Source organism: Bos mutus, chromosome X, assembly GCF_027580195.1.
Source record: "Bos mutus isolate GX-2022 chromosome X, NWIPB_WYAK_1.1, whole genome shotgun sequence".
NCBI classification, from domain to species: Eukaryota; Metazoa; Chordata; class Mammalia; order Artiodactyla; family Bovidae; genus Bos; species Bos mutus.
The window spans coordinates 65,325,641-65,349,151 of NC_091646.1; the positions used below are offsets into that span (position 1 = coordinate 65,325,641).

General features: G+C 36.4%; 1 protein-coding gene and 1 pseudogene across 1 annotated transcript in view; both read right to left on the bottom strand.

The window, feature by feature from the left end:
* ATP7A (ATPase copper transporting alpha) overlaps positions 1–23,511 on the bottom strand; it is a 128,295-nt gene that overhangs the window by 44,485 nt on the left and 60,299 nt on the right. Inside the window, exons 3-6 of the mRNA XM_005888672.3 lie at positions 13,688–14,177; positions 12,439–13,164; positions 7,274–7,480; positions 2,274–2,437 (exon numbers count right to left, since the gene is read on the bottom strand). Of these exons, the coding sequence (XP_005888734.1) occupies positions 2,274–2,437; positions 7,274–7,480; positions 12,439–13,164; positions 13,688–14,177 (1,587 nt within the window). The remainder of the gene's footprint in view (positions 1–2,273; positions 2,438–7,273; positions 7,481–12,438; positions 13,165–13,687; positions 14,178–23,511) is intronic.
* On the bottom strand, positions 3,999–6,343 carry LOC138986428 (HIG1 domain family member 1A, mitochondrial pseudogene; annotated as a pseudogene).

Consider the following 23,511-nt stretch of genomic DNA (forward strand, 5'->3'; position numbering starts at 1 on the left):
GGTAAAGTTTTTAAAAATTGAAGTCATTTCAAGCACCTTTTCTGATCACAATGCTGTAAGATTAAAAATCAACTACAGGGAAAATCTATAAAAAACACAAACATATGGAGGCTAAACAACACGCTTCTGAACAACCAACAGATCACTGAAGAAATCAAAAAGGAAATTAAAATATACCTAGAAACAAATGACAATGAAAACATGACAACCCCAAATCTATGGGATTCAGTACAAGTGGTACTAAGAGGGAAGTTCATAGCAGTACAAACCTACCTCAAGAAACAAGAGAGACATCAAATACACAACCTAACCTAACACCCAAAGCAACTAGAAAAAGATGAACAAAAACCCGCCAAAGTTAGAAGAAGGAAAGAAATCATAAAGATCAGAGCAGAAATAAATGAAAAAGAAATGAAGAAGACTATAGCAAAGATCAATAAAATTAAAAGCTGGTTCTTTGAGAAGATAAACAAAATAGATAAACCATTAGCAAGATTGATCAAGAAAAAAAGGGAGAAGACTCAAATCAGTAAAATTAGAAATGAAAAAGGAGATGTTACAACAGACAACACAGAAATACAAAAGATCATAAGAGACTACTATGAGCAACTATATGCCAATAAAATGGACAACTTTAAAGAAATGGACAAATTCTTATAAAAGTACGACCTTCCAAAACTGAACCAGGAAGAAATAGAAAATTTGAACAGACCAATCACAAGCACAGAAATTGAAACTGTAATCAAAAATCTTCCAACAAACAAAAGCCCAGGACCAGATGGCTTCACAGGTCAACTCTACCAAAAGTTTACAGAAGAGCTAACACCTATCCTACTCAAACTCTTCCAGGAAACTGCAGAGGAAGGCAAACTCCCAAACTCATTCTATGAGGCCACCATCACCTTAATACCAAAACAAGACAAAGATGGCACAAAAAAAGAAAACTACAGGCCAATATCACTGATGAACATAGATGCAAAAATCCTCAACAAAATTCTAGCAAACAGAATCCAATAACATTAAAAAGACCATACATCATAATCAGGTGGGCTTTATTCCAGGAATGCAAGGATTATTCAATATATGAAAATCAATCAATGTGATACACCATATAAACAAATTAAAAGATAAAAACCATATGATTGTTTCAATAGATGCAGAGAAAGTCTTTGACAAAATTCAACAGACATTTATGATAAAAACTCTCCAGAAAGTAGGCACAGAAGGAACATATCTCAACATAATAAAAGCCATATACAGCAAACTCATAGCAAATATTATCCTCAGTGGTGAAAAACTGAAAGCATTTCCTCTAAAATCAGGAACAAGACAAGGGTGCCTACTCTTAACATTACTTGCCTTTTGACTTTGTTTATGGTTTTTTCTCCAAACATGAAATTTTTATGTACCTGAATTTATCAATCTTGTCTTTTATGGATTTTATATGACACTTAATAAGATTCTTCCTACTCTAATATTATTTTTTAAATGTTAAATTAGGTGTTATCATTGGGAAAAGCTAGGTAGTGGCTACAAGGAAATCCTCTGTACTATTTTTGCAACTTCTTTGTGATTTTAAAATTATTTCCACAATAGACTGATAAAACAAATAGAGTAAAACGTTAATTGTAGAATACATGCAGTGTGTTTGAGAGTGTTCAACTGCACAATTCTTTTGACTTTTCCAATGTCTGAAATTTTTATAATAAAATATTGAAAAAAAAAACTCTAAATATGTCTTCTAGTAATTTCATGGTTCCATTTTTTTTACATTCAAATTTTTGTCTGAGCTGGAACTTTGGTACAAGGTTAAATTTTTTGTTTTAATTATTTAAGTTATACAAATTTAAAAAACAACAAAACAACAAAAAAAAAAATAAAATATTTTCTGGGTTGGCAATAATGTCATTTTAAACCAATACCTACACCAATAACATACCTAGCTTTATGACTTTATTTATAAAATTTAAGTCTTTAATGCATCTAGAATTTATTCTTTTACATGCTACTAGGTAGGAATCATACTATATTTTTAAAGTAATTTTCATTTATTCATTCAAACCCAATTCCTGTTTATTGGTTCTTAATAGAAGTGATGATTATCTTTTACATTCTGCACTTGAAGGTCACCATTGTCAATATCTTTCCAGTTTCCTTCATTTTCATTTTATGTTTTACTTTCCCAACATTTTAATTATTTTTGGATCTCTTTTCTGAATTCTCGCCAAGTTTTTCCTGGATATTCTATTAACCACATAAACCTTCTTACTTACAACAAGTTCCAAAACACCATCTCCTTCATCAGCATTTTCTATCACAGTGGATCCAAATCCAAGCTCTCGGATTAACTCGGCTATCACTGGGGGTTGTATGAAAGCAGGGTTATACCTCACTTCTGCCTTGCCAGCCATCAGAGCCACAAGTACGGAATATATTCCTAGGAATATTGATAAGAAAAACAAGTCAGATAACATTTCTCATAAAAAGAGTAATCTTTTAAACAATATTTATTTATTTGACTGTGCCAGGTCTTATTTGCCGCAGGTGGGATCTAATTCCCTCACTGGGAATTGAACCCAGGTCACCTGAATTTACAGCATTGAGTGTTAGCCACTGACCCACCAGGGAAGTTCCCAAGAATAATTTTATAATAGTTTTCTTTTCATTTAACTATGAAAGGGTTAAGTGAATCTAGAAAAATTTATTTCTTCACTTTTATACAATCTTGAACCCAAATAAAACTATGTGAAAACTTGGCCTCATTTTTAAAAACTTTTTATTATGGAAAATTTCAAATACACACACACACACACACACACACACACACACACACTCAAGACAGAACAACATAATAAACTCAATGTACCCATCTCTCAGCTTCAATAACTGTCAATAATACTGGGCTGCTCAAGTTTCATATATATATATTCCTACCCACTCATCCCTACCCTCTACCCTGATTATTCTGAAGCAAATCCCAGATATCATATAATATGTAAAATTTTAAATATGTATCTCTAAAAGATAAGACTCTTTTTCTTGGACTTCCCTGGTGGTCCAGTGGTTAAGAATCCACTTGCCAATGCAGAGGACATGGGTTCAATCCCTGATCCACGAGGATCCCATATGCTACAGGGCAACTAAGCCCATGTACCACAACTACTGAGCCTGTGAGCCGCACTACTGAAGCCTGTGTGCCTAGAGCTCATGCTTCACAACAAGAGAGGCCACCACAATGAGAAGCCCTCGCACTGCAACTAGAGAGAAGCCCCGCTCACCACAACTAGAGACAGCCCACATATAGCAAAAATTGAAAACCCAGCACAGACAAAATAAATAAATAACCTTTAAAAAAGACTCTTTTCTTTAAAGAAATAATCATAATACCATTATCAAACCTAAAATAATTCTTCAATATCATCAAACATCCAGGCAATATTCACATTTCCACAACTGTCTTAGAACTGTTTAACACTGTTTGAATTGCAATCCAAATATAAAGTATTTTTAGGAAATGAATATAAAGTATTTTTAGAAACCTGTGAGATAGAGTCCTAGAGAAAAGAACTCATTTACTTAGGAAATCAATGTAATTGTAGCAAACAATCTAAGAATATACCAACATACACATTATAATATTATAAAATAACAGTCATTTCTCTCTCAAATTGTATTGCCTGACACACACTAATCTAAAATGCTCTTACTCCCCCCCCCTCCAAAAAGTGCCACACAGCTTAACAAAGCAGTTCATTTATGGCAGTCATGCTGTTCTCTGGTATCAGCATTTTGTTAACAACCAATCCACTTCTCTAGGTCAGCTATTGCTGTCATTTCCAGGAAGAAAATTAATAACATGCAGCAGAAATAGCAGTTCCTTCTGGGAATCTGTGGCACTTGGTGGCTACCTGACAGGGAATAGGAATCAACAGTCCATAGGTCAGCTCTGGGGTTTGATAAAAAGAAAAAAATATCCAAATACTAATTTAATAATAGTGTTTTTTTTTTTTTTGATGTGTTCATTTACTTTAATAACACTACATTTACCATGTTATCACCATGGAATGTAAATTCAGGTTAGACGAGAATTCACAAGTACAACAAAGCATTCTGTGATATACCAAAGTTTGTATAATGTCTGACCAAACCAGCTTGCTCATCAATGACTTCCATTGTAGGGATTTTATTTAGTTGATGATACTTTTGGAGAAAATAAACATACTGCACACATTTAAAAAGTGTTTTTCATTTACCTTTGCATTAGCACTTAAAATACATGTTTCAAAATAATTTAAAATTATTCTAATATAACAGCAGCAAAATATAATTCTACAATTACTAAAGAGCTAAAAGGATCCACAAGTTAAGTTACTCTCATGTTTATGATTCTAAAATAAATACTACTTCAAAGTGGCTCTGTTACCAGCTTTTTAGTTTTGGTTTAAAAACACACACAGACTTGCAGGGAGGTTTATAATGTTGTATTCCATGCACTGTTCTGAAAGGGTTCCTCAAGAGCCAACCAGCCCTTAAAACAGTACTCAGTCCACAAGGCCGTCAGAAAGTTACATTAACTGGGTAAATAGGATTCCTACATTACATCAAAAGCATATGATATTCTGCAGCAACTGGGAGCATTTTCAGGATTGCCATGTTGTCTTCTTTAGAACTAATTTCAACAGAAGAGTTTAAGAAGGTGGACAGGTACCACTATCAAGTGTATTTAAAAGTGACATGTTTCTTTTGTGCTGGTCTGACTCCCCTGAATGACCTAGCTAGTGAACTAGTCACCAGTAACTTGGTCACCAGGCAAATCAAGCCTGCAAGAAAGGAGGCCAATTTTCAAATTACCATGTTCTTGTCTGACCCAAACAATTTATTTTCAGCATAAACATATAACCTCAATATGAGATGTCTAACTAAAGCAAGCACCACCAAGACGACCAAGACAGCATCTCCTCTTCTAAGGTTTAGGTTTCCCCCAGAATTCTTGATACAGGAATAGCCCATACCAAGAGTCATTGCTCCCCACAACAAAGCCTTGGGCTGCCACACGCATGTGGATCAGGTGAACAGACATTTTAGTATGTCCCCTGCTCTTCAATCTATATAATCCATATGCAACAATTGCTGCAAAACCTGCCATTCCAATGGGGACAAATGGTGCCTCTCTAGCTTTTCGGATAAGTTTAGATCCCTGATCTTCATCATATGAAGAAAGAGAAATATCTGTGTCGCTGACATAGTGATTGAAGACTCTTCAGACAACTTCAAGACGTTTCAGGTTCCTACCGTATTCTGCTAATTTAATAATAGTTTTTAATATGAAAATAAACTATCTAATATAATCTAAGCTTTCTATATGAAATTGGCTACCAAAAAAAGTACTCTTTTCTTTGGAGAAAAAGGTAGTTACACATGGGCTTTGTGAGTACCAAATAATTCAGAGGATTGGATCATAGGAGAGTATCGGTGATAAGAGAAGGGTATAGGGAAAGGAAAAATATCTTTTCACTTCTGTTGAATGTAATCTATAGTCAAAAAGAAACAGAAAATCTGTTTTTTCAAGTTTCAAAAACATTTTATACTTATATAAATTATGGACAATTTTTAAATTTTTACTTCAAAATACAATTAGAACTTTTTTCTATTCATTTTTAAAAACATAATGCAGATGAAACTGAGGGAAGACGAGTGCCACTTAATTAAAAAAAAAGAGAAGTGAATATAGTTAGATTGTGAATGCAGTGAACGTTGAACCCAGCTAGGCCAAAGATATTTCTAACTAGGTTAAAAGGTGGTAAAGGAGCAATAGAAAGTAATTGAAACAATCAGTTTTAGGGATTAAAAAAAAATCTGTAATTGTTATCTGTAGTAGCCATTGCTTGTCTCATGAGAAAGTCTATATCTGAACTGCTCCTAAAATAGTTGGTTCTAAAGTTAAACAAGCCCCTTGGAAATTTCTTTTTGCTTTCATTTTCTTGCAACCTTCCTCCTGTTCTTCTTAATCATGCAAAGTATAATTTAGCCCAGACTGCACTCTAACTAGATATAATGCCAGATGAAATGAAGGATGTTGAAATGATAGAATGTGGACAAGGTAATATTGAACTTAAGATGGCTCTAGTATATAACAACACATTTTGTTACAATAATGTTCTGATCTTTACATATAAGTTGAGTTTACTAGCCATAGGTCTGTATTATTATTCTATATACTTTATTTCCCCAATAGTGATGATAAGCTTATATTAATCATATTTATTCAGCCCTTGTGACTATCAGTAAGATACCTGGGGCTAGGGCTACTTACCAAACCTATGACTTCAGGCTCATTAAACATAACCACCTATCTCTATGGTTAACAAATCTACTACACTATGCAATGAAGTCCATTAATGTGAGTGCAAAATTAAAAGCTAAAACATCTGAGTGTGACTAAATAAAAAAACATATTGCAGATTTTCTAAGAATTTGTAACCAAAAATGAAAACTTGTACACAATATTGAGTAACTTTTGAACACTCTTACTACAAGTAAAGATCAGTAATCAAACTGCTGGAAGAGAATAATTCTAAAACTTGGCTTTGGTCCAGTGCTTGTCCTGGGTATAGTAACACTGAAAATTATGGATTCTAGCTGTTAGTTTTAAGCATAGCTTTATCAGAAAATTTATGTTTCTTAAAATCCACTGCAGCCAAGGTCCATAAAGAATAGTAATCTTATGTATTTCCTTCTGCTGCTGCTGCTGCTAAGTTGCTTCAATCGTGTCCAACTCTGTGTGACCCCATAGACGGCAGCCCACCAGGCTCCCCTGTCCCTGGGATTCTCCAGGCAAGAACACTGGAGTGGGTTGCCATTTCCTTCTCCAATGCAGGAAAGTGAAAAGTGAAAGTGAAGTCGCTCAGTCGTGTCCGACTCTTAGCGACCCCATGGACTGCAGCCTACCAGGCTCCTCCATCCATGGGATTTTCTAGGCAAGAGCACTGGAGTGGGGTGCCAGTGCCTTCTCCTTTCCTTCTGCTCTTTGACTACAAATTTCACCGATATTAAAATGCAGCCATGAGATTAATGAGACAGGAACTATATCTAAGGGAACAAAAACACTAACAAAAACTGGCTATCAGCAAGTCAAGGTTGTCCTATAAATCACTGATAAGTCTTTATGAGGCCTTGGCAATAATCATAAACATGGTTACAAAACACATAAGAGGACAAAAAGGACAGAGTTCTCAAATTAGTACATAAAATAGCAAGTTTAAGAGTGTCTTACCTTCTTCTCGTCTTAAATTCCGTTCAATGTTTGCTACACAGGAAGCACAAGTCATACCAGTGACCTGTATATAACACTTGGATGAAGTCTTTGGCTCCTCCTTGTCATGAATTGGTGTCATCATTTTGGTGTGAAATTCATTAGTTGAGGTCAAAAGTGGCATTTCTGATGAGGGCTGAGCTATTACTACCAATGGCTCATTTGTATCTGGTGGACAGGGAAAGATTCTTTTCATTTGAAGTATTCTCCAGCTGCACCCTTGTCATTTATCACGATCCACACACACTTCCCGGCACTGTCAACGCTGCTGCAGCTGCTGCTGCTAAGTCGTTTCAGTCGTGTCCGACACTGTGTGATCCCACAGACAGCAGCCCACCAGGCTCCTCTGTCCCTGGGATTCTCCAGGCAAGAATACTGGAGTGGGTAGCCATTTCCTTCTCCAATGCATGCATGCATACTAAGTCACTTCAGTCGTGTCCAACTCTGTGCGACTCCATGGACAGCAGCCCACCAGGCTCCTCTGTCCACAGGATTCTCCAGGCAAGAATACTGGAGTGGCTTGCCATTTCCTTCTCCAGGCACTGTCAATCCACTCCTTTAAAACTGTCATGGACCTAGAGCCCTGTGCAATGCTATCTTTACACTTTCCAGGATGTGACTTCCAAGTTCAACACTGCCCATCCCAATTCTTGGGAAAATCGGAACCAGCTGAATAAACAGAACTTTATGTCAAGATCTTCAAGCCCATTATCTCTACCTCAAACTCCAGTAGACAGTGGTTTATTAATAGAAAGCTCTTTGTTTTATAATGAATTTCTATCATTATGTTAATGATTTAAATACTGGCAGTAAAGCAATTCGTGTAAGTGGGACAAAAAGCAATCTGCAAAACAGCAATGCAGTACAATGTCATTTAAAAATTGTTAGAGTGCATACACGAAAACATGCATAAGGAAGCCTAGGAAGGTACATAGCAAACTACTAGTAGAGGCTATTTCTGGGGAATGAGGTTATAGCAGGAATAGAATAACAGAAAGATGAACAAATTTCCTCTATAGACACTGCTGTATGCTTGAATTTTAACAATAATACATAGTGTTTTTTAAATTAAAATGTCTTTGGTGGACAATGGAAGAAGAGGCAAGGAGTAAGTCAGCAATAATCTTAATTTTTCACAAAGTAATCAGAGAATTTTTCTGTAGAATGTTTATGGACTGTGAAACAGTGGAAAGCATCTGTCATCCCAGAAGCTCCCCTGCAGTCTTAGCGGAGACTTAGTTTATCCATTTCAGTATTAATCATCTCCCAAGAAGGGAGAAAGTATTCTTTTTAGCACATCCATGTACCTGCAAAAAAGCTAAAGATTTTCATCTCTACTGCAGAGATAAGGAGGAAAAGAAGTGATGTGGAAATTTCCACCTACGTGTTACTTCTTTCCCTTTGGCGAAAAACTGATTCAAGTCTATTTGGCTAGTCCATAGAGGAAACCCTTCATAGCAGAGCTGGTTTTTAGGATACGGAAAAAAGGCATCTTTTGAAGAAACTTTAACAAAAGCCTGACCACTTTCATAACAAAAGCCTGACTTCTCAAATCAGTTATAACAAAGGCTTTTAAATTTTGACATACAATCACCTGGGGGATCTTGTTAAAATGCAGATTCTGATTCAGTACATTGAGGGTGAGGCCTGAAATTCTGTTCCAATAAGCTTCCAAGTGATGGCAGTACTGCCAGTCTGGGTATAGCAAAGGACACTTTAATAGCAAAGGATGAGATTCTCCTAATTCCAAAATTAGACAGTCTCTGATCTTATATGTGAATCAATTCAGAAAATGATATTCATTCAGATTACGAGAGTATTATTTAGAACAAAGAGGATAAAATTTACCAAATAGTACCAAAAATTCAAAAAGGAGGCTCATTTGTCCAAAGGAAATAGCTTTGGCGTGGGGGAAAAAACATTATTTTAGTCTAGCCAGGAGCTTATTCATTCTATCATAATTATAATGAAGATTTAAAATTTTGAACTTGGACAATGAAAAGAAAGTTTATATTACTAATTACTTTAAGTCTTATTCCAGAGTAATTTAGTTATTTCAGGTACCTGCTGCTGCTGCTGCTAAGTCGCTTCAGTCGTGTCCGACTCTGTGCAACCCCATAGACGGCAGCCCACCAGGCTCCCCCGTTCCTGGGATTCTCCAGGCAAGAACACTGGAGTGGGTTGCCATTTCCTTCTCCAATGCATGAAAGTGAAAAGTGAAAATGAAGTTGCTCAGTCGTGTCCGACCCTCAGCGACCCCACGGACTGCAGCCTAGCAGGCTCCTCTATCCATGGGATTTTCTAGGCAAGAGTACTGGAGTGGGGTGCCATTGCCTTCTCCATTTCAGGTACCAGAAGTAACTAAAACACCATCTGCAATTTCACACTCTAGAAGTACAGTATTGAATTAAAATAAGTCATAGAGGTAACCCCTTTTAGTTACAATGGCATGATTTCTCAACAAAGATTCAAAAAATTTTGACCTTTACCCCAGTGAATGTGGCAAGAAGAGCAAATGCTTCCATCTTTCACAGAGGCAGTACAGGTGTTAAAAAGCCACAGTGAATTAAATGGCTAGTTTCTTTAAACTGGCTTTTCTATAAACTGTAGCAACACTGCTGCTGCTAAGTTGCTTCAGTCGTGTCCGACTCTGTGCGACCCCATAGACGGCAGCCCACCAGGCTCCCCCATCCCTGGGATTCTCCAGGCAAGAACACTGGAGTGCGTTGCCATTTCCTTCTCCAATGCAGGAAAGTGAAAAGTGAAAGTGAAGGCCTTAGTTGTGTCCGACTCTTAGTGACCCCATGGACTGCAGCCTACCAGGCTCCTCCGTCCATGGGATTTTCCAGGCAAGAATACTGCAACACTACTTATCCATAAATGAATTCAAAAGAAGACTGACTCTCCTGCATGTGAGGCAACAATCAGAAAAGAATCCAAAAATTTCAAGAAAGGGTTTCAAGTCTGATCCTCAAAACTGGCAGGTTTAGTCTAAAGTAATATGAATAAATATATAATCAGAAAATGGCTTAAAAACAACTATGTTTATGTTTAACTATAAACATCATGTCTGCAACTTACTCTCAAATGATTCAGAAAAAGATAGCTACACGTGTGTGTGTATTGTGTGTTTGAAAATATGTCTATCTGTCGATAGAGAAAAAGAATGATAAAACAAATGCGGCAACAGTGTTAACAATGGAATCCAAGTAAAACTGGTAAACAGGAATTCTTTGTACTATTCTTGCAGTTTTTCTGTAAGTTTGAAATTAAAGATTAAAAAGTTACAAAAAAGGAAAAGGAATTTAATTGAGTATTTTGTTTAATTGGTTAGTGAAGACAACTTCATATATATCTTTTCACGATAACGACGATATTGATGGTCATGATAAAAAGCACCTCCTATATTTCTATTTCCTTTATTAACATTTATGGTCCACCCAGGACTGGTATGACATGAAGGTGAAATGCAATGATCCCTCTAAGTCTATAGGAACAGGTTTCAGAGTGGTAGACTATGAAGCCTGGACCAGAGTTGACACTAGCATTCAGAAAATGGGCAGCCACAATTCTGGTGGCATCTTAAACTCTGATTGATCTATAGCAGAAACACACAATGCAGTCAATTGATATTAACTTTTTATCCCAATAATATGGGTTACTGTAGTCACAATTCATAAGTTATTTTACGGTCACAATCACTTTGCCAAGGTTTTCTACCTATTCATCATGGCTTTTAACATGTTTGTTATTGTTGCTGCTTAGTCTCTAAGTCATGTCTGACTCTTTTGCAACCCCATGAACTGTAGCCTACCATGCTCTTCTGTCCATGGGATTTCCCAGGCAAGAATACTGGAGTGGGTTGCCATGCCCTCATCCAAAGGATCTGCCTGACACTGCAACTGAACCCATGTCTCTTGCACTGCAAGTGGATTCTTTACCGCTGAGACACCGGGGAAGTCCAATGACACTGTCTAGAAATTAGTTATTCAACTTTTCTATTAATATTCAGAGCAAGAAATTTCATTTAGGGAATTTCCAGTTTAATTAGAGGCTAGGTTCAATTCTAGTTCAAAACAAGTTCACATGGGCAAATTCCATTGGATATACATCTCTGGTTTCAGTTCAAGGTAAGAGCTGCCAGAAAACAGGAAGACTTTGGGCCAGTTCTAGAGTCAGGTTAATTAGAATGCCTAAATTTGAAACCACAGCTTAAATTCTACTATTTATCTCTACTATTTTCATTTTCTTTTTAAAATTTTTGTTTGCAATATAGTTGATTTACAATGTTAGTTTCAAGTGTACAGCATAGTGAATCAGCTATACATATACATATATCCACTCTTTTTTTTTTTTTAAGATTCTTTTCCCATATAGGCCATTACGGAGCATTGAGTAGAGTTCCCTGGGCTACACAGCAGGTGCTTATTAGTTATCTGTTTTATATATAATAGTGTGTATATGTCAACCAAATCTCCCAATTTATCCCTCCTCCCCTTATCCCCTGGTAACCATAAGTTTGTTTTCTACATTTGAAGCTCTATTTTTTCTTTTAAAATAACATTTGCTTCTCCCATTTTATATATACATAAATACATACAAATATACATATAACCCTGTCACAAAACACTTAAAATACATAGGAAAGCACAATGAAAACAAATTATCACCTTTATCCTACCACTCAAAAATAACTACGATTAAAATTTTGTTCATATTCTACCAGGAATTTTAGTCATATACATAAATAACATATACATAGCATAAATCCTTATACATGTGTTTATAAAATTTTGACCATGACTTTTTCACTTGCTTTTTCATTTAACAAAATATCTCACTTTCCCGTGGCATTAAGTATCTTCAACACCATAATTTTTATGGCTTCAGAGCATTTCCTCATATGGAGGTATCATGCTTTATTTAATGTTTCTAGTTTCTATATAATTATGCAAACATCATTATGCATCTTTATATATGCTTCATATATGCTGCTGACATGTCATATTTTCAAAAAGTAGAACTGCAGTGCCTAGTACTTATTTTTCACTGATAAAAGCCAAAAGAATTAGCAAAGTATAAATAAAAGAACATTAGAGGAATCAAAGAAAAAAAATGATAATTACCTGACAAGGAAGCATCAAATCCCATGTTTTCTATTGCTTCTCTCAAGGTTTCTGGAGAGGTTAGTAAAGGATCATACTCAACAGTCCCTTTGCCATTTGCAAGTGATACTTGTATGGATTTTACACCTGCCTTTTTTGATATGACACCTTCAATAGACTGCACACACGAATTACAAGTCATGCCATCAATGTTTATCACAGTTTCTTGAGTTAGAGGCTGGCTAACTATGTTCAAAGGACTCTTTTGAAGAGATGAGCTGGAGGGAGAGTTTGAGGTACTCTCAATTTCACTTGCACTACTAACTCTATATTGCCCTTGTGATATGGCCTCTATTGCTTTTCTCAGTGTTTCTGGAGTGACTAAACTTGCATTGTACTTTACTATGGCAGATTTATTCTCTAAAGAAACTACTACACTGCTTATATGTTGGAGTGTAGATAAAGCACTTTCAATATTTGACACACATGATTTACAATGCATGCCATCTATGGTGAAAATGACTGTTGAATTACTGGTGTATGATGGACTCTTTTGCTGTGATCCTTCTGAGGATTTGACTGGTGTGTTCTTTAGACGTTCTATGTCAATAGCTCCCAATTTGAGGTACTTGGGCTGTTTTTTGATGAATGCTGTAAAGCCCACAACTTCAATCTGCTTTTTTATTTCCTCTGCTGTGATAAGATGGGGTTGATAAACAACAGTAGCTTCTTGATTGTCCAAGGAAACTAGTTAATAAAAAGAAAAACATTTAATTCAGTTATTCCTGGGCCACTTCAGAAAACATTCTGTAGACCAAATTAATACCACACATAATTGTTTCTCTCTCATTGTTGTCATTATCCTTTCTTAAAATAATTCTGTTCTTTTCAGAAAATTTTACTGATGTGGACTAGAAAAAAGCAAAAGATGTGACCACTGTATCTGCGGTCTCCAAGTTTCTGCATGCCTGAATAGAAACAGAGGTCAAGAGGATCCTAGGTATGTTGCATTAAGAACCCTGAACTCCATGAATGCCACCTTGGCTGCCATTTATGCTAGTTCAAGATTCATGTAACTTTTAATTATAATCATTAACTTTACTTGACACTAATTCTGGGAATACACTGTTTCTCAGACTTCAGTGAAGCAGCAACATTCTAGTCCCAGAGATTCAAAACCCATGCTTAAAGGAAAATGCTAAAGTTCAAAGACCAAAACAGCAAACCAAGCCATACAAAGCAATCAAATAAACAATATCAGTCATATTACCTTTAATTCGCTGAACACCTTGCAGTTTCCCAATTTTTCCTTCAATGGTGCTAGTACATGAATGGCAGGTCATCCCTTCCACCTTCATCTTCAGCATGACTTCACCTGGTTGAGCCATACTATAATCTTCGCAAGTTCCTGACTTTTTTTCCAGAGTTCCAGTATCTAAACTGAGATCAGGAACCAGCTCTACTATCTGATTGGCATTCACTATAGAAGGGATTATTGTCACCACTGCAGTTCTCTGCTGAGGGGAAATTTTAATATCTGTCACACCCTTGGTCTTGAGCAATGTGCTTTGGATATGGTCCCATGGCGGAACCAGTGAAGCAGTAACAGTCAGAAACACAGTTTCAGTTAAAACAGGGAGAGGCTTAGGATTGTGGAGAATAGCATCAAAGCCCATGTCATCAATAGCTTCCTGCAGGGTCTTTGGAGTTTGTAGTTTTGGGTCATAAATAACAGTTGCATTTTTTTCTTCCAGTGAAACCTTTTGGAAGGAAATTGCAGAAGTCATTTTAATTAAATTTTATGATATGGAACTTAAAATTATCAATCATTACACCACCGTAAAGAATGAAACAAATAATTAAATCAAATAGAGTTTCTTTATTAGTTCTCATCTTTCCTAGTCACTTTAGAAAGCAGCACAAAATGTCTTATGTACCTACAGGAATGGTAAAGCTCTATGTAGGTGTACTTGACTCAGGTAATGATTAGGCATTTGAAACGTGCACAGACAAACACACCCTAGAATTTCATAACAGAGAACAAACTACTCTTCATCTCCTTTCACAAAGTATTCCAACACTTAGCATTCTACCAATTCAAAAGATAATTTCAGGAAAGAGGATCAGCTACATAAAACAAATTGGAAATCAAGTTTAAAGTTTTAAAATGTTCAATTAAGATAAACTTGTTGCAAGAAAAGGTATAAACATGCTGGTTTATGAAGGCAATATTCATAGGGTTTCGTAGCAAGTATTTCTATAACCTTCTAAGTCACTATAGTCCAGTATTACTTTTGTGCAAAATAAGAATATATAATTTTTCCTGATTTGATTATTAAAATAATGATTGTATTCTTAAAGCTCAGCAACTGAATATAATTTAACTACTACCTGGACATCTTACCCTGCATCTCTTTGGGTAACATATGGGTTATAAAGATTTATGAAGTAGTCATACATACATACACACACACACACACACACACACAAAACTGGGTTGAGAGTCAGAAGATTTGAGCTCCAGTGTCAATTCTCCACTTATTAGTTAACCACACTCACTAGCCCTACCATCATAAAAATGAAGAAATGTGCTCTACTATCTTCCAGGGTTATTATAAGGATCATATGAGTAAACAGGAAAGTAGTTCTTTGAAGCAGTAAGTCATATAAAAGTAAACACTGAAAAACCAATATTTATCAAACACTTATTATATGTGCCAGGAACTAAGATTCTCATGATACAAAGCTGATCATGACATAGTCACAGGGAGCAATGCTAGAACAGAGGACAGAGAAAATGAACACCCATTCATCCCTGGGAATGTGTGTCAAAAAAGCTTCTTAGGGGAGATAATACCTGAATGTTAAAGGAATAACAGAAATTAGCAAGGACATTTGAAGCAGGGAACTCATGACAAATGTAAACACAAAATTAGAGAAAAATGAAAGGCTGCATAATTAGGTAACTGCTTTATCATGGGGGCTCTTGTATGCCAATAATCATCTGTACTTTATTCTATAGGTAATAGAGAGTCATGGAAAAGTTAAGCAGGGGAATGACATAGTTATATTTGCATTTAGAGAAGAATCATTTTGGAGTGACGTGGGTGATAGAACTGTGCTGTCCTGGCTTGGGGTAGTTAAATTAATCTATGTGTGTTAGTCGCTCAGTCGTGTCCGACTCTTTGTGACCCCATGGATTGTAGCCCGCCAGGCTCCTCTGTCCATGGGATTCTCCAGGCAAGAGTACTGGAGTGGGTTGCCATTTACTTCTCCAAATTAATCTATACATGTGTTAAAATTAACCAAACCTTAAAAAAGCAAGCAAGCAAACAAACAAAAAATTCACAGAACTGTATGCCAAAAAGAAGTCAATATGGGGGTATAATTTTAAAAACAAAAATGAAAAGATTAAAAAATTCAGTTCCTCAATTGCATTAGCCACATTTCTAGTGTTCAATGGCCAATGTTGCTGCCACAAGGGACAGAGTAAATACAGAACATTTTCATCATTACAGAATGTTCCATTGGACAGTACTGCTCTATGTACTACTCTACTTCTGATCAAGTGCCAAACTTTTAAAAAAGGGAAGGGGAATTTTCCCCCCTCTAGGCTTAAATATATCTGGTATCTCATAAACAAGTCCTGATTTTGAGCTAATCCCCCACTCCCCCTGCCAAATTTCAATTTACCAACATACCCAATGAGGAAGTGTTGTGAAATTGATTTTTAAAAGCAAAAATCACTTTATCACCCGATGATTTGCTATACTTTTTATTGCCATAGCCTGTCTTCTAGATATAAAAGACATAAAAAAAACCAATGAAACTATGTATATAAAATACTATACAAAAAAGTTGTATTATCCTATGTTGTTTTCATGCTGCAAACCAGAAAACACTTCCTTATTTAGTAACTTCTATTTGTGTTTTTTAAGGCCAGGTCAACCATACCTAGCACAAAAAAATGTTCCCCTTTGGGATAACAGCACTTGACTTTTCCTCTGAATGTTAGATATCAAAGAGATTTTTCAAGCCCAAAGTCTCAAAGGAAACAAAAACAGGCAGCACCTTTGTGTAAGAGGAAATTCACAAAGTGTTTATCACAATACTATTCTGGATGCCAAATCCTTGAGCAGGAAGCTAAAATAGCACTGATTTACTTAACAAACATTTACTGAATACCTATTACGTGCTAGCTGCTAGGGATCCAATGGTGAGTAAAAGCAAGCACAGACTCCAAAGAACTGGAAATTGCTGGGAGCAATCTGTCTGATTCTGGGTCTGTGCCACTCTCCTTGATCACCACCAACGCAAACCACCTTTGCCTATTCCCCACAGTGCTCTGAAGTTTCAACTGCTTGTTTTTCTTCTCAGAATCTTTCACTAGGAATCAATGTTGTTTTGCTTTTTCCCAGAGGAACTATGTTTCTATTTTATCAATAGTTCCCCTGAAAATAAACATCCAAGTCTAAAATCTATAATCTATAAATGTGGCTCTTATGAAGGACTCAAGATGGTGCACTGTTCGCTATATTTAGATGAAGGTAGAAGTGAAAGACGGAGAAGGCGATGGCACCCCACTCCAGTACTCTTGCCTGGAAAATCCCATGGACGGAGGAGCCTGGTAGGCTGCAGTCCATGGGGTTGCTAGGAGTCGGACACGACTGAGCGACTTCACTTGCACTTTTCACTTTCCTGCATTGGAGAAGGAAATGGCAACCCACTCCAGTGTTCTTGCCTGGAGAATCCCAGGGACGGGGGACCCTGGTGGGCTGCCATCTCTGGGGTCGCACAGAGTTGGACTCGACTGGAGCAACTTAGCAGCAGCAACAGGAGTGAAAGAAGAAAAGAAACCAAACACGCTCTGTGTCCTCAACAGTATTTACAGAGGTGTAGAGGGTGCTGTCCATAGATATTGTGAAGATCCATTATTTTAATGCATAAGGAGTTATTTGTCTACTGAAATGTCTAAAACATGAAATTCAAGCATCGTATACTTTATCTGTATGTAATTTCTGTATAATTTGCATAAATATAAAAAGGCTGCATCATCTATTCTCAAGTAAGAAACTTAAGACAAATCTAAGGGCTTAAGTTTCTTGAAAGACAGTTCTTTTGAGTTCTAATTTTCTACAAAAGCTAAAAACTGTGTTATTACCACTTCTTGGGTTGTCATTAGTATATTTTCTTTTGTGTATTCCTTCTCATCTGATAATAAAAGGTGATCCAATTTCCTATCTGAAGGCTAGGACACTGAATAAATTGCCCAAGAAACTCAGCAAGAAAATTAAAGAGCTAGAATTCAAATGTATGTCTCTGTAACTCCAAAGTCCATACTCTTTCCATTTATAAATGATGAGGCTAGATGATCTTTGATCTCCTTAAAAAACCAAAATTCTATGTGTGTGATTTGAGCAATTTGTGACTTATAAATAAAAATACCTGATAAGTATGAAATATTTCTAGTGTGTGAACTAAATTTTAGTTCTATGTTTACTTTTCCCCTCTACATTTCATATCTTCTCCCATACCAGTTTAAATAAAAAAATGACTAAGAGAATGTATTTCTTTAGGTTTTTACCAAGATTTGACAATTAGTATATTCTAACATTTCCCCATTTTTAAAAGTCACTTTGGGAAAGGTACTTTGCTTTAGCACACTGAAATTCCTTTTTATCCCCCCAGGAGTTAATTGATACGTCAACATAATAAATTCAGATTAGCATGCTTCTAAGCCAGTGGGGAAATCCTCAAATGGTTTAAAGCCTATTTGCTAACATTTTCATAACAACTCAATATAGAGGGACTCAGAGGTTTTGCGGGAGCTTGAAAGGATCCTGTCCTTCTACAGAGACTAAACTCAGAAAAGTAAAATGATTTATCAATAATCTTGAATTTCTAATATATCTGATTCTTCTTGCACAATATATTTGGCCAACTAAATACTATATAAAATACATAATAGGAATCCCATTTATATTACATATGTCACAATACAAATTTTATTACTGTTTGCTGAAAGAATAATATATATATTTTAACTGAGTAACACTCTGATGTTTCAATAAAGGATACTGAAAATTAAAGTATAAGAGGAAGACATCGAGTTCTATTGATTTTATCCAATTTGACCAACCTAAATAAAAGTTACAACTTAAAAATTTTAAATCAATGTATGAACTAGCAAAAGACAATTCTTAGAGACTAAGACAACAGCCCAAAACCACTCTAAAAATTCAAAGGTCAAATGTTTTAAAATGAAAAAGATGTGGAGATTTTGTTAGTTTAAGTTGTAGTATTGTTTTTCTGTAAATTGAGTGTTTTGTCTGAATTTTCATTACTAATATAATTTCATTTTCTTCAAAAATTATGTAACTAATGAATGATTATTCATTATAAAAATTTATATACAAAGAAAGGAAATAGTAAAAGTCCTTCTTTACATGATTCCTTTACTGCTAGTTTTTAACCTTGGATTTGATATTTCTTTGATCCTTGGTTCAACTAAATCAGAAACCTAAGCCTGTTTGAATAACTGATTCTACATCTTCATGGATGGCCATTTATTACCTAAGAATTTATACAAGGCAAAATGCCTATATTACTGTAATACAGCATTTGAAAAAAAGAAATGTTCAATGGACTATCATCATTTGCCATACCAAATGTTAGAGGGAAAAAGTTCCAAATAGAAATAAAGACGGATTTCTGTATGCTGACAGGAAACAATAAGATGTATTTGCTAGGTGAAAAAAAGCAAGGTTAGAACAGTATGTATACAGTATGCTTCCATTTATATAAAAAGGAGATATACACACACATATATACACAGTTAACCCTTAAACAACAAGGAGATGGGGATGTGGGCACCCACCTCATGTATAACTTTACATTTGGCCCTCCATATCCTCAGTTTCACACTCTCGGATTCAACCAACCACAGATCGTGTAGTACTATAACACATATTTATTGAAAAAATGTGTATAAGTGGACCCGTGCAGTTCAAACCTAGGTTGTTCAAGTCAGCATATAGATCTACAAATGTTATTCATCTTATATTCAGTCTATTTCTAGGAGAATTCATACATAGGAAATTGATAACTGGTTTCTTTTGGGAAGGGGATTTTACTCTGGACATATGTTACTTTTCCAATAATTAAAAAAAATAGTTAATATTAAGGGGAGCAAGGAATGTATTGATCCACAGGATGAACTTGGTAACAGCTAGCATCTAGATTGGTTTTTTTTGGCCACACTGTGCAGCTTGTGGGATCTTAGTTCCCTGGCCAGGGATTAAACCCAGGCCCTCAGCAGTGAGTCCTAACCACTGAATTGCCAGGGAATTACCTAAGTGGTCATTTTTTTAAAGGATAGTCTGTTTTAGGAAAATGGACTGCAGCCTTTATCTGAGTAAAGGAAAAAGCACACAAAATGCAGTTAAGTTTCAAGGACAAAGTAATCTGTTAATAAGGAATTAACCTTTAGAGTCATTTGGTGCTTATATCTAACTAAATTTAATGTTACATTACCACTTTCAAAAAGGCCAATCTCAGAGAAAGACCTTCACATTATCTACCCATTTTATTTTCCCCCTGAACAGACCACTGGGGTGATTAAATAAAGCTTCAAGTTAATCTCTTTAAAGTCTACAGTCTTGGCAGAACAAAAGTATAACACTCATTTATAAACTTTGCAATTTAAGACATAATACCCCAAATATATTTAAATGCTGAAGCTGCAAAGAGGTATAATCATATTCATTCTACTTATTTCAAAATTAGAGACTTCTTGACTATTCACTTGCCTTGAATCCTGTTAATTAAATCTCTAATCTGTTCCACTGCAACATTTTTTAAATAAAACAATCATACTCAATTTAATATCACAATTATATTAATTCATATCAGAGTTTTATTCCAAACACAACAAACATCTCTTTGACTTTAACATCATAACTTTATTAATTCATATCAGAGTTTTATTCCAAATACAACAAACAGCTCCAAGACTTAGCTGAAACAATGTCCTCTTTAAATCTGGTTTCTGAACTGACTACTGCTGCTGCTGCTGCTAAGTCACTTCAGTCGTGTCCGACTCTGTGCGACCCCATAGATGGCAGCCCACCAGGCTCCCCAGTCCCTGGGATTCTCCAGGCAAGAACACTGGAGTGGGTTGCCATTTCCTTCTCCAATGCAGGAAAGTGAAAAGTGAAAGTGACATCGCTCAGTCGTGTCCGACTCCTCGAGACCCCATGGACTGCAGCCCACCAGGCTCCTCCATCCATGGGATTTTCCAGGCAAGAGTACTGGAGTGGGGTGCCATTGCCTTCTCCTGAATTGATTACACATTAGTCTTAATTATAATCTCAGAAACTATGATCCAGAAAATTTAAACCTTAACAGTCTTTGAGAAGTGACCAATATTTATGTGTTAACATCTTAAGCTGCATTCTGACCATAAATTATGTTCGGACAAGGACAATTCTCCATACAGTGCCTAGAAAGAGGTGAATCCACCTTTTGTGGCCTCTGAAATGTAAGCATTTTGAGGGACCTTCATTAAGGAAAATAGCACAAAACTATAAATGAAAAAACATCTGTACAAATGTAAATATTCTAAATGAGTAACAAAATTACAAGTTATAAAGTTTTGAAACTTACCAAATACCATAAAATCCACTAAAGTAACTTTTTTATTAATAATACCTCCTACACCTGTATAATATTTTCTCTTTCTACATGTTTGGCTATATATGTACTCTGCTGCTTCATTTAACAGTGATTTTGTAAAATCATTTTATATATGATTGTCAAATTTGGGAAAACTATCAAGTTTCTTTCATATATGAACAATAAGATCTCAGGGCATTTCAGAAAAGTTTACTTGTGCAGTGAACTAGTTTTAAATACTCTTTGAATTGATAACACTCATTTATCACTTTTACACTAGGCCCTAACTCCTTTGTGCCATGACCCTGGTGAGTTGGCATCATGGGTGGTAAGGACATTATCCTACCAGAACCCGTAGCACAAATTTCATTATACACAGAAGCAACTAAGAACCGTGTGTGTATGTGCGTGCATGCCCATGTGCGCACGCATGCTCAGTCACGTCTGACTCTTTGCGACCCCATGGATTGTAGCCTGCCCAGCTCCTCTGTCCATTAAATTCTCCAGGCAAGAATACTGGAGTGGGTAGCCATTCCCTTCTCCATTCCCTTCTTCCTGACCCAGGGATCGAACCCATGTCTCCTGCATCTCATGTGTCTCCTGCATTGGCAGGCAGATTCTTTACCACTAGCACCACCTGGGAAGCCCCTTACAGCCAAATATTTTACTAACCCCAAACTAAACATATCCTCAATTCAGCCTATTAATCAGATCCCCAAAATGCCTATGGCACATCCAATACTACTTACATAAAAGGGAAGTCTAAAAGAGGTGGGTCGAAGTGGAAGTAGACAATGGATTTAAAAGATTGTGGTTAAATTATTTTACTTTCACAAAAACAGATAACCATGGGAACACTGCTACAATTCCTTCCAGGTCTTAGAAGGGGAAGATGCAAGTGGCAGGCTCTGACACTTAAGCTTAACTTCACCATAAATCTGTCTCTGGGCCTAGAAAGCAACACTTAGTAATATACTTTTTAAAGGAAGGAGAAAAGAAGAAGGATTACTAGTATACTCTATCATATGGGCTTTTGACTGTAGAGGCAGAGCTGGAAAAGGCAGAAAAAGCATGTCTACCTTCATTTTTAGCAAACAAATTATGAATGTACTCAGGAAAGTACAGCCTTAAGTATCTGTCACTAGGATCCATATAAATCACTGTTGATAACACAAAGTGCTTTCATGTTATACTTCTGCTACTTTTCTTGTACAGCATAATTCAATTTAATTGCATTTTTCTGACTTTAGATAGGTCATATTAAGCAGAGGTGAATTCTGGGAAGATGCAGTAAACGTAGCAGCCTTACATATGAGTGGGGTGCAATAAGTCTCTAGGGGAAAATTTATACAGGAATGTACATGCAAATGTCAAAGAGAATGTCATCCTTTAGCTTTACATAGATAACAGGGAAAATTTAATAATCTAAACCAGTTTGTCAGAGAGTTGAGGGTTTTGGAAAATACATTAGTTGGCAGTAGACAATAAGAACCTAAGTAATTTGGAGAAAAACTATGTGAACTAGTTTCTAGATGGTTAAAACAGCTTTACTGAAATTAGCACACACTTAATTAGTAAGACCTAGCTTCTATTCTGCCCCTCAGTTCAGTTCAGTTGCTCAATCGTGTCTGACTCTCTGCGACCCCATGAATCGCAGCACGCCAGGCCTCCCTGTCCATCACCAACTCTCGGAGTTCACTCAGACTCATGTCCATCGAGTCAGTGATGCCATCCAGCCATCTCATCCTCTGTCATCCCCTTCTCCTCCTGCCCCCAATCCCTCCCAGCATCAGAGTCTTTTCCAATGAGTCAACTCTTCGCATCAGGTGGCCAAAGTACTGGAGTTTCAGCTTTAGCATCATTCCTTCCAAAGAAATCCCAGGGCTGATCTCCTTCGGAATGGACTGGTTGGATCTCCTTGCAGTCCAAGGGACTCTCAAGAGTCTTCTCCAACACCACAGTTCAAAAGCATCAATTCTTCGGCCCTCAGCCTTCTTCACAGTCCAACTCTCACATCCATACATGACTATTGGAAAAACCATAGCCTTGACTAGACGGACCTTTGTTGGCAAAGTAATGTCTCTGCTTTGCAATATGCTGTCTAGGTTAGTCATAACTTTTCTTCCAAGGAGTAAGCGTCTTTTAATTTCATGGCTGCAATCAGCATCTGGAGTGATTTTGGAGCCCCAAAAAATAAAGTCTGACACTGTTTCCACTGTTTTCCCATGAAGTGATGGGACCAGATGCCATGATCTTCGTTTTCTGAATGTTGAGCTTTAAGCCAACTTTTTCACTCTCCACTTTCACTTTCATCAAGAGGCTTTTTAGTTCCTCTTCACTTTCTGCCATAAGGGTGGTATCATCTGCATATCTGAGGTTACTGATATTTCTCCCAGCAATCTTGATTCCAGCCTGTGCTTC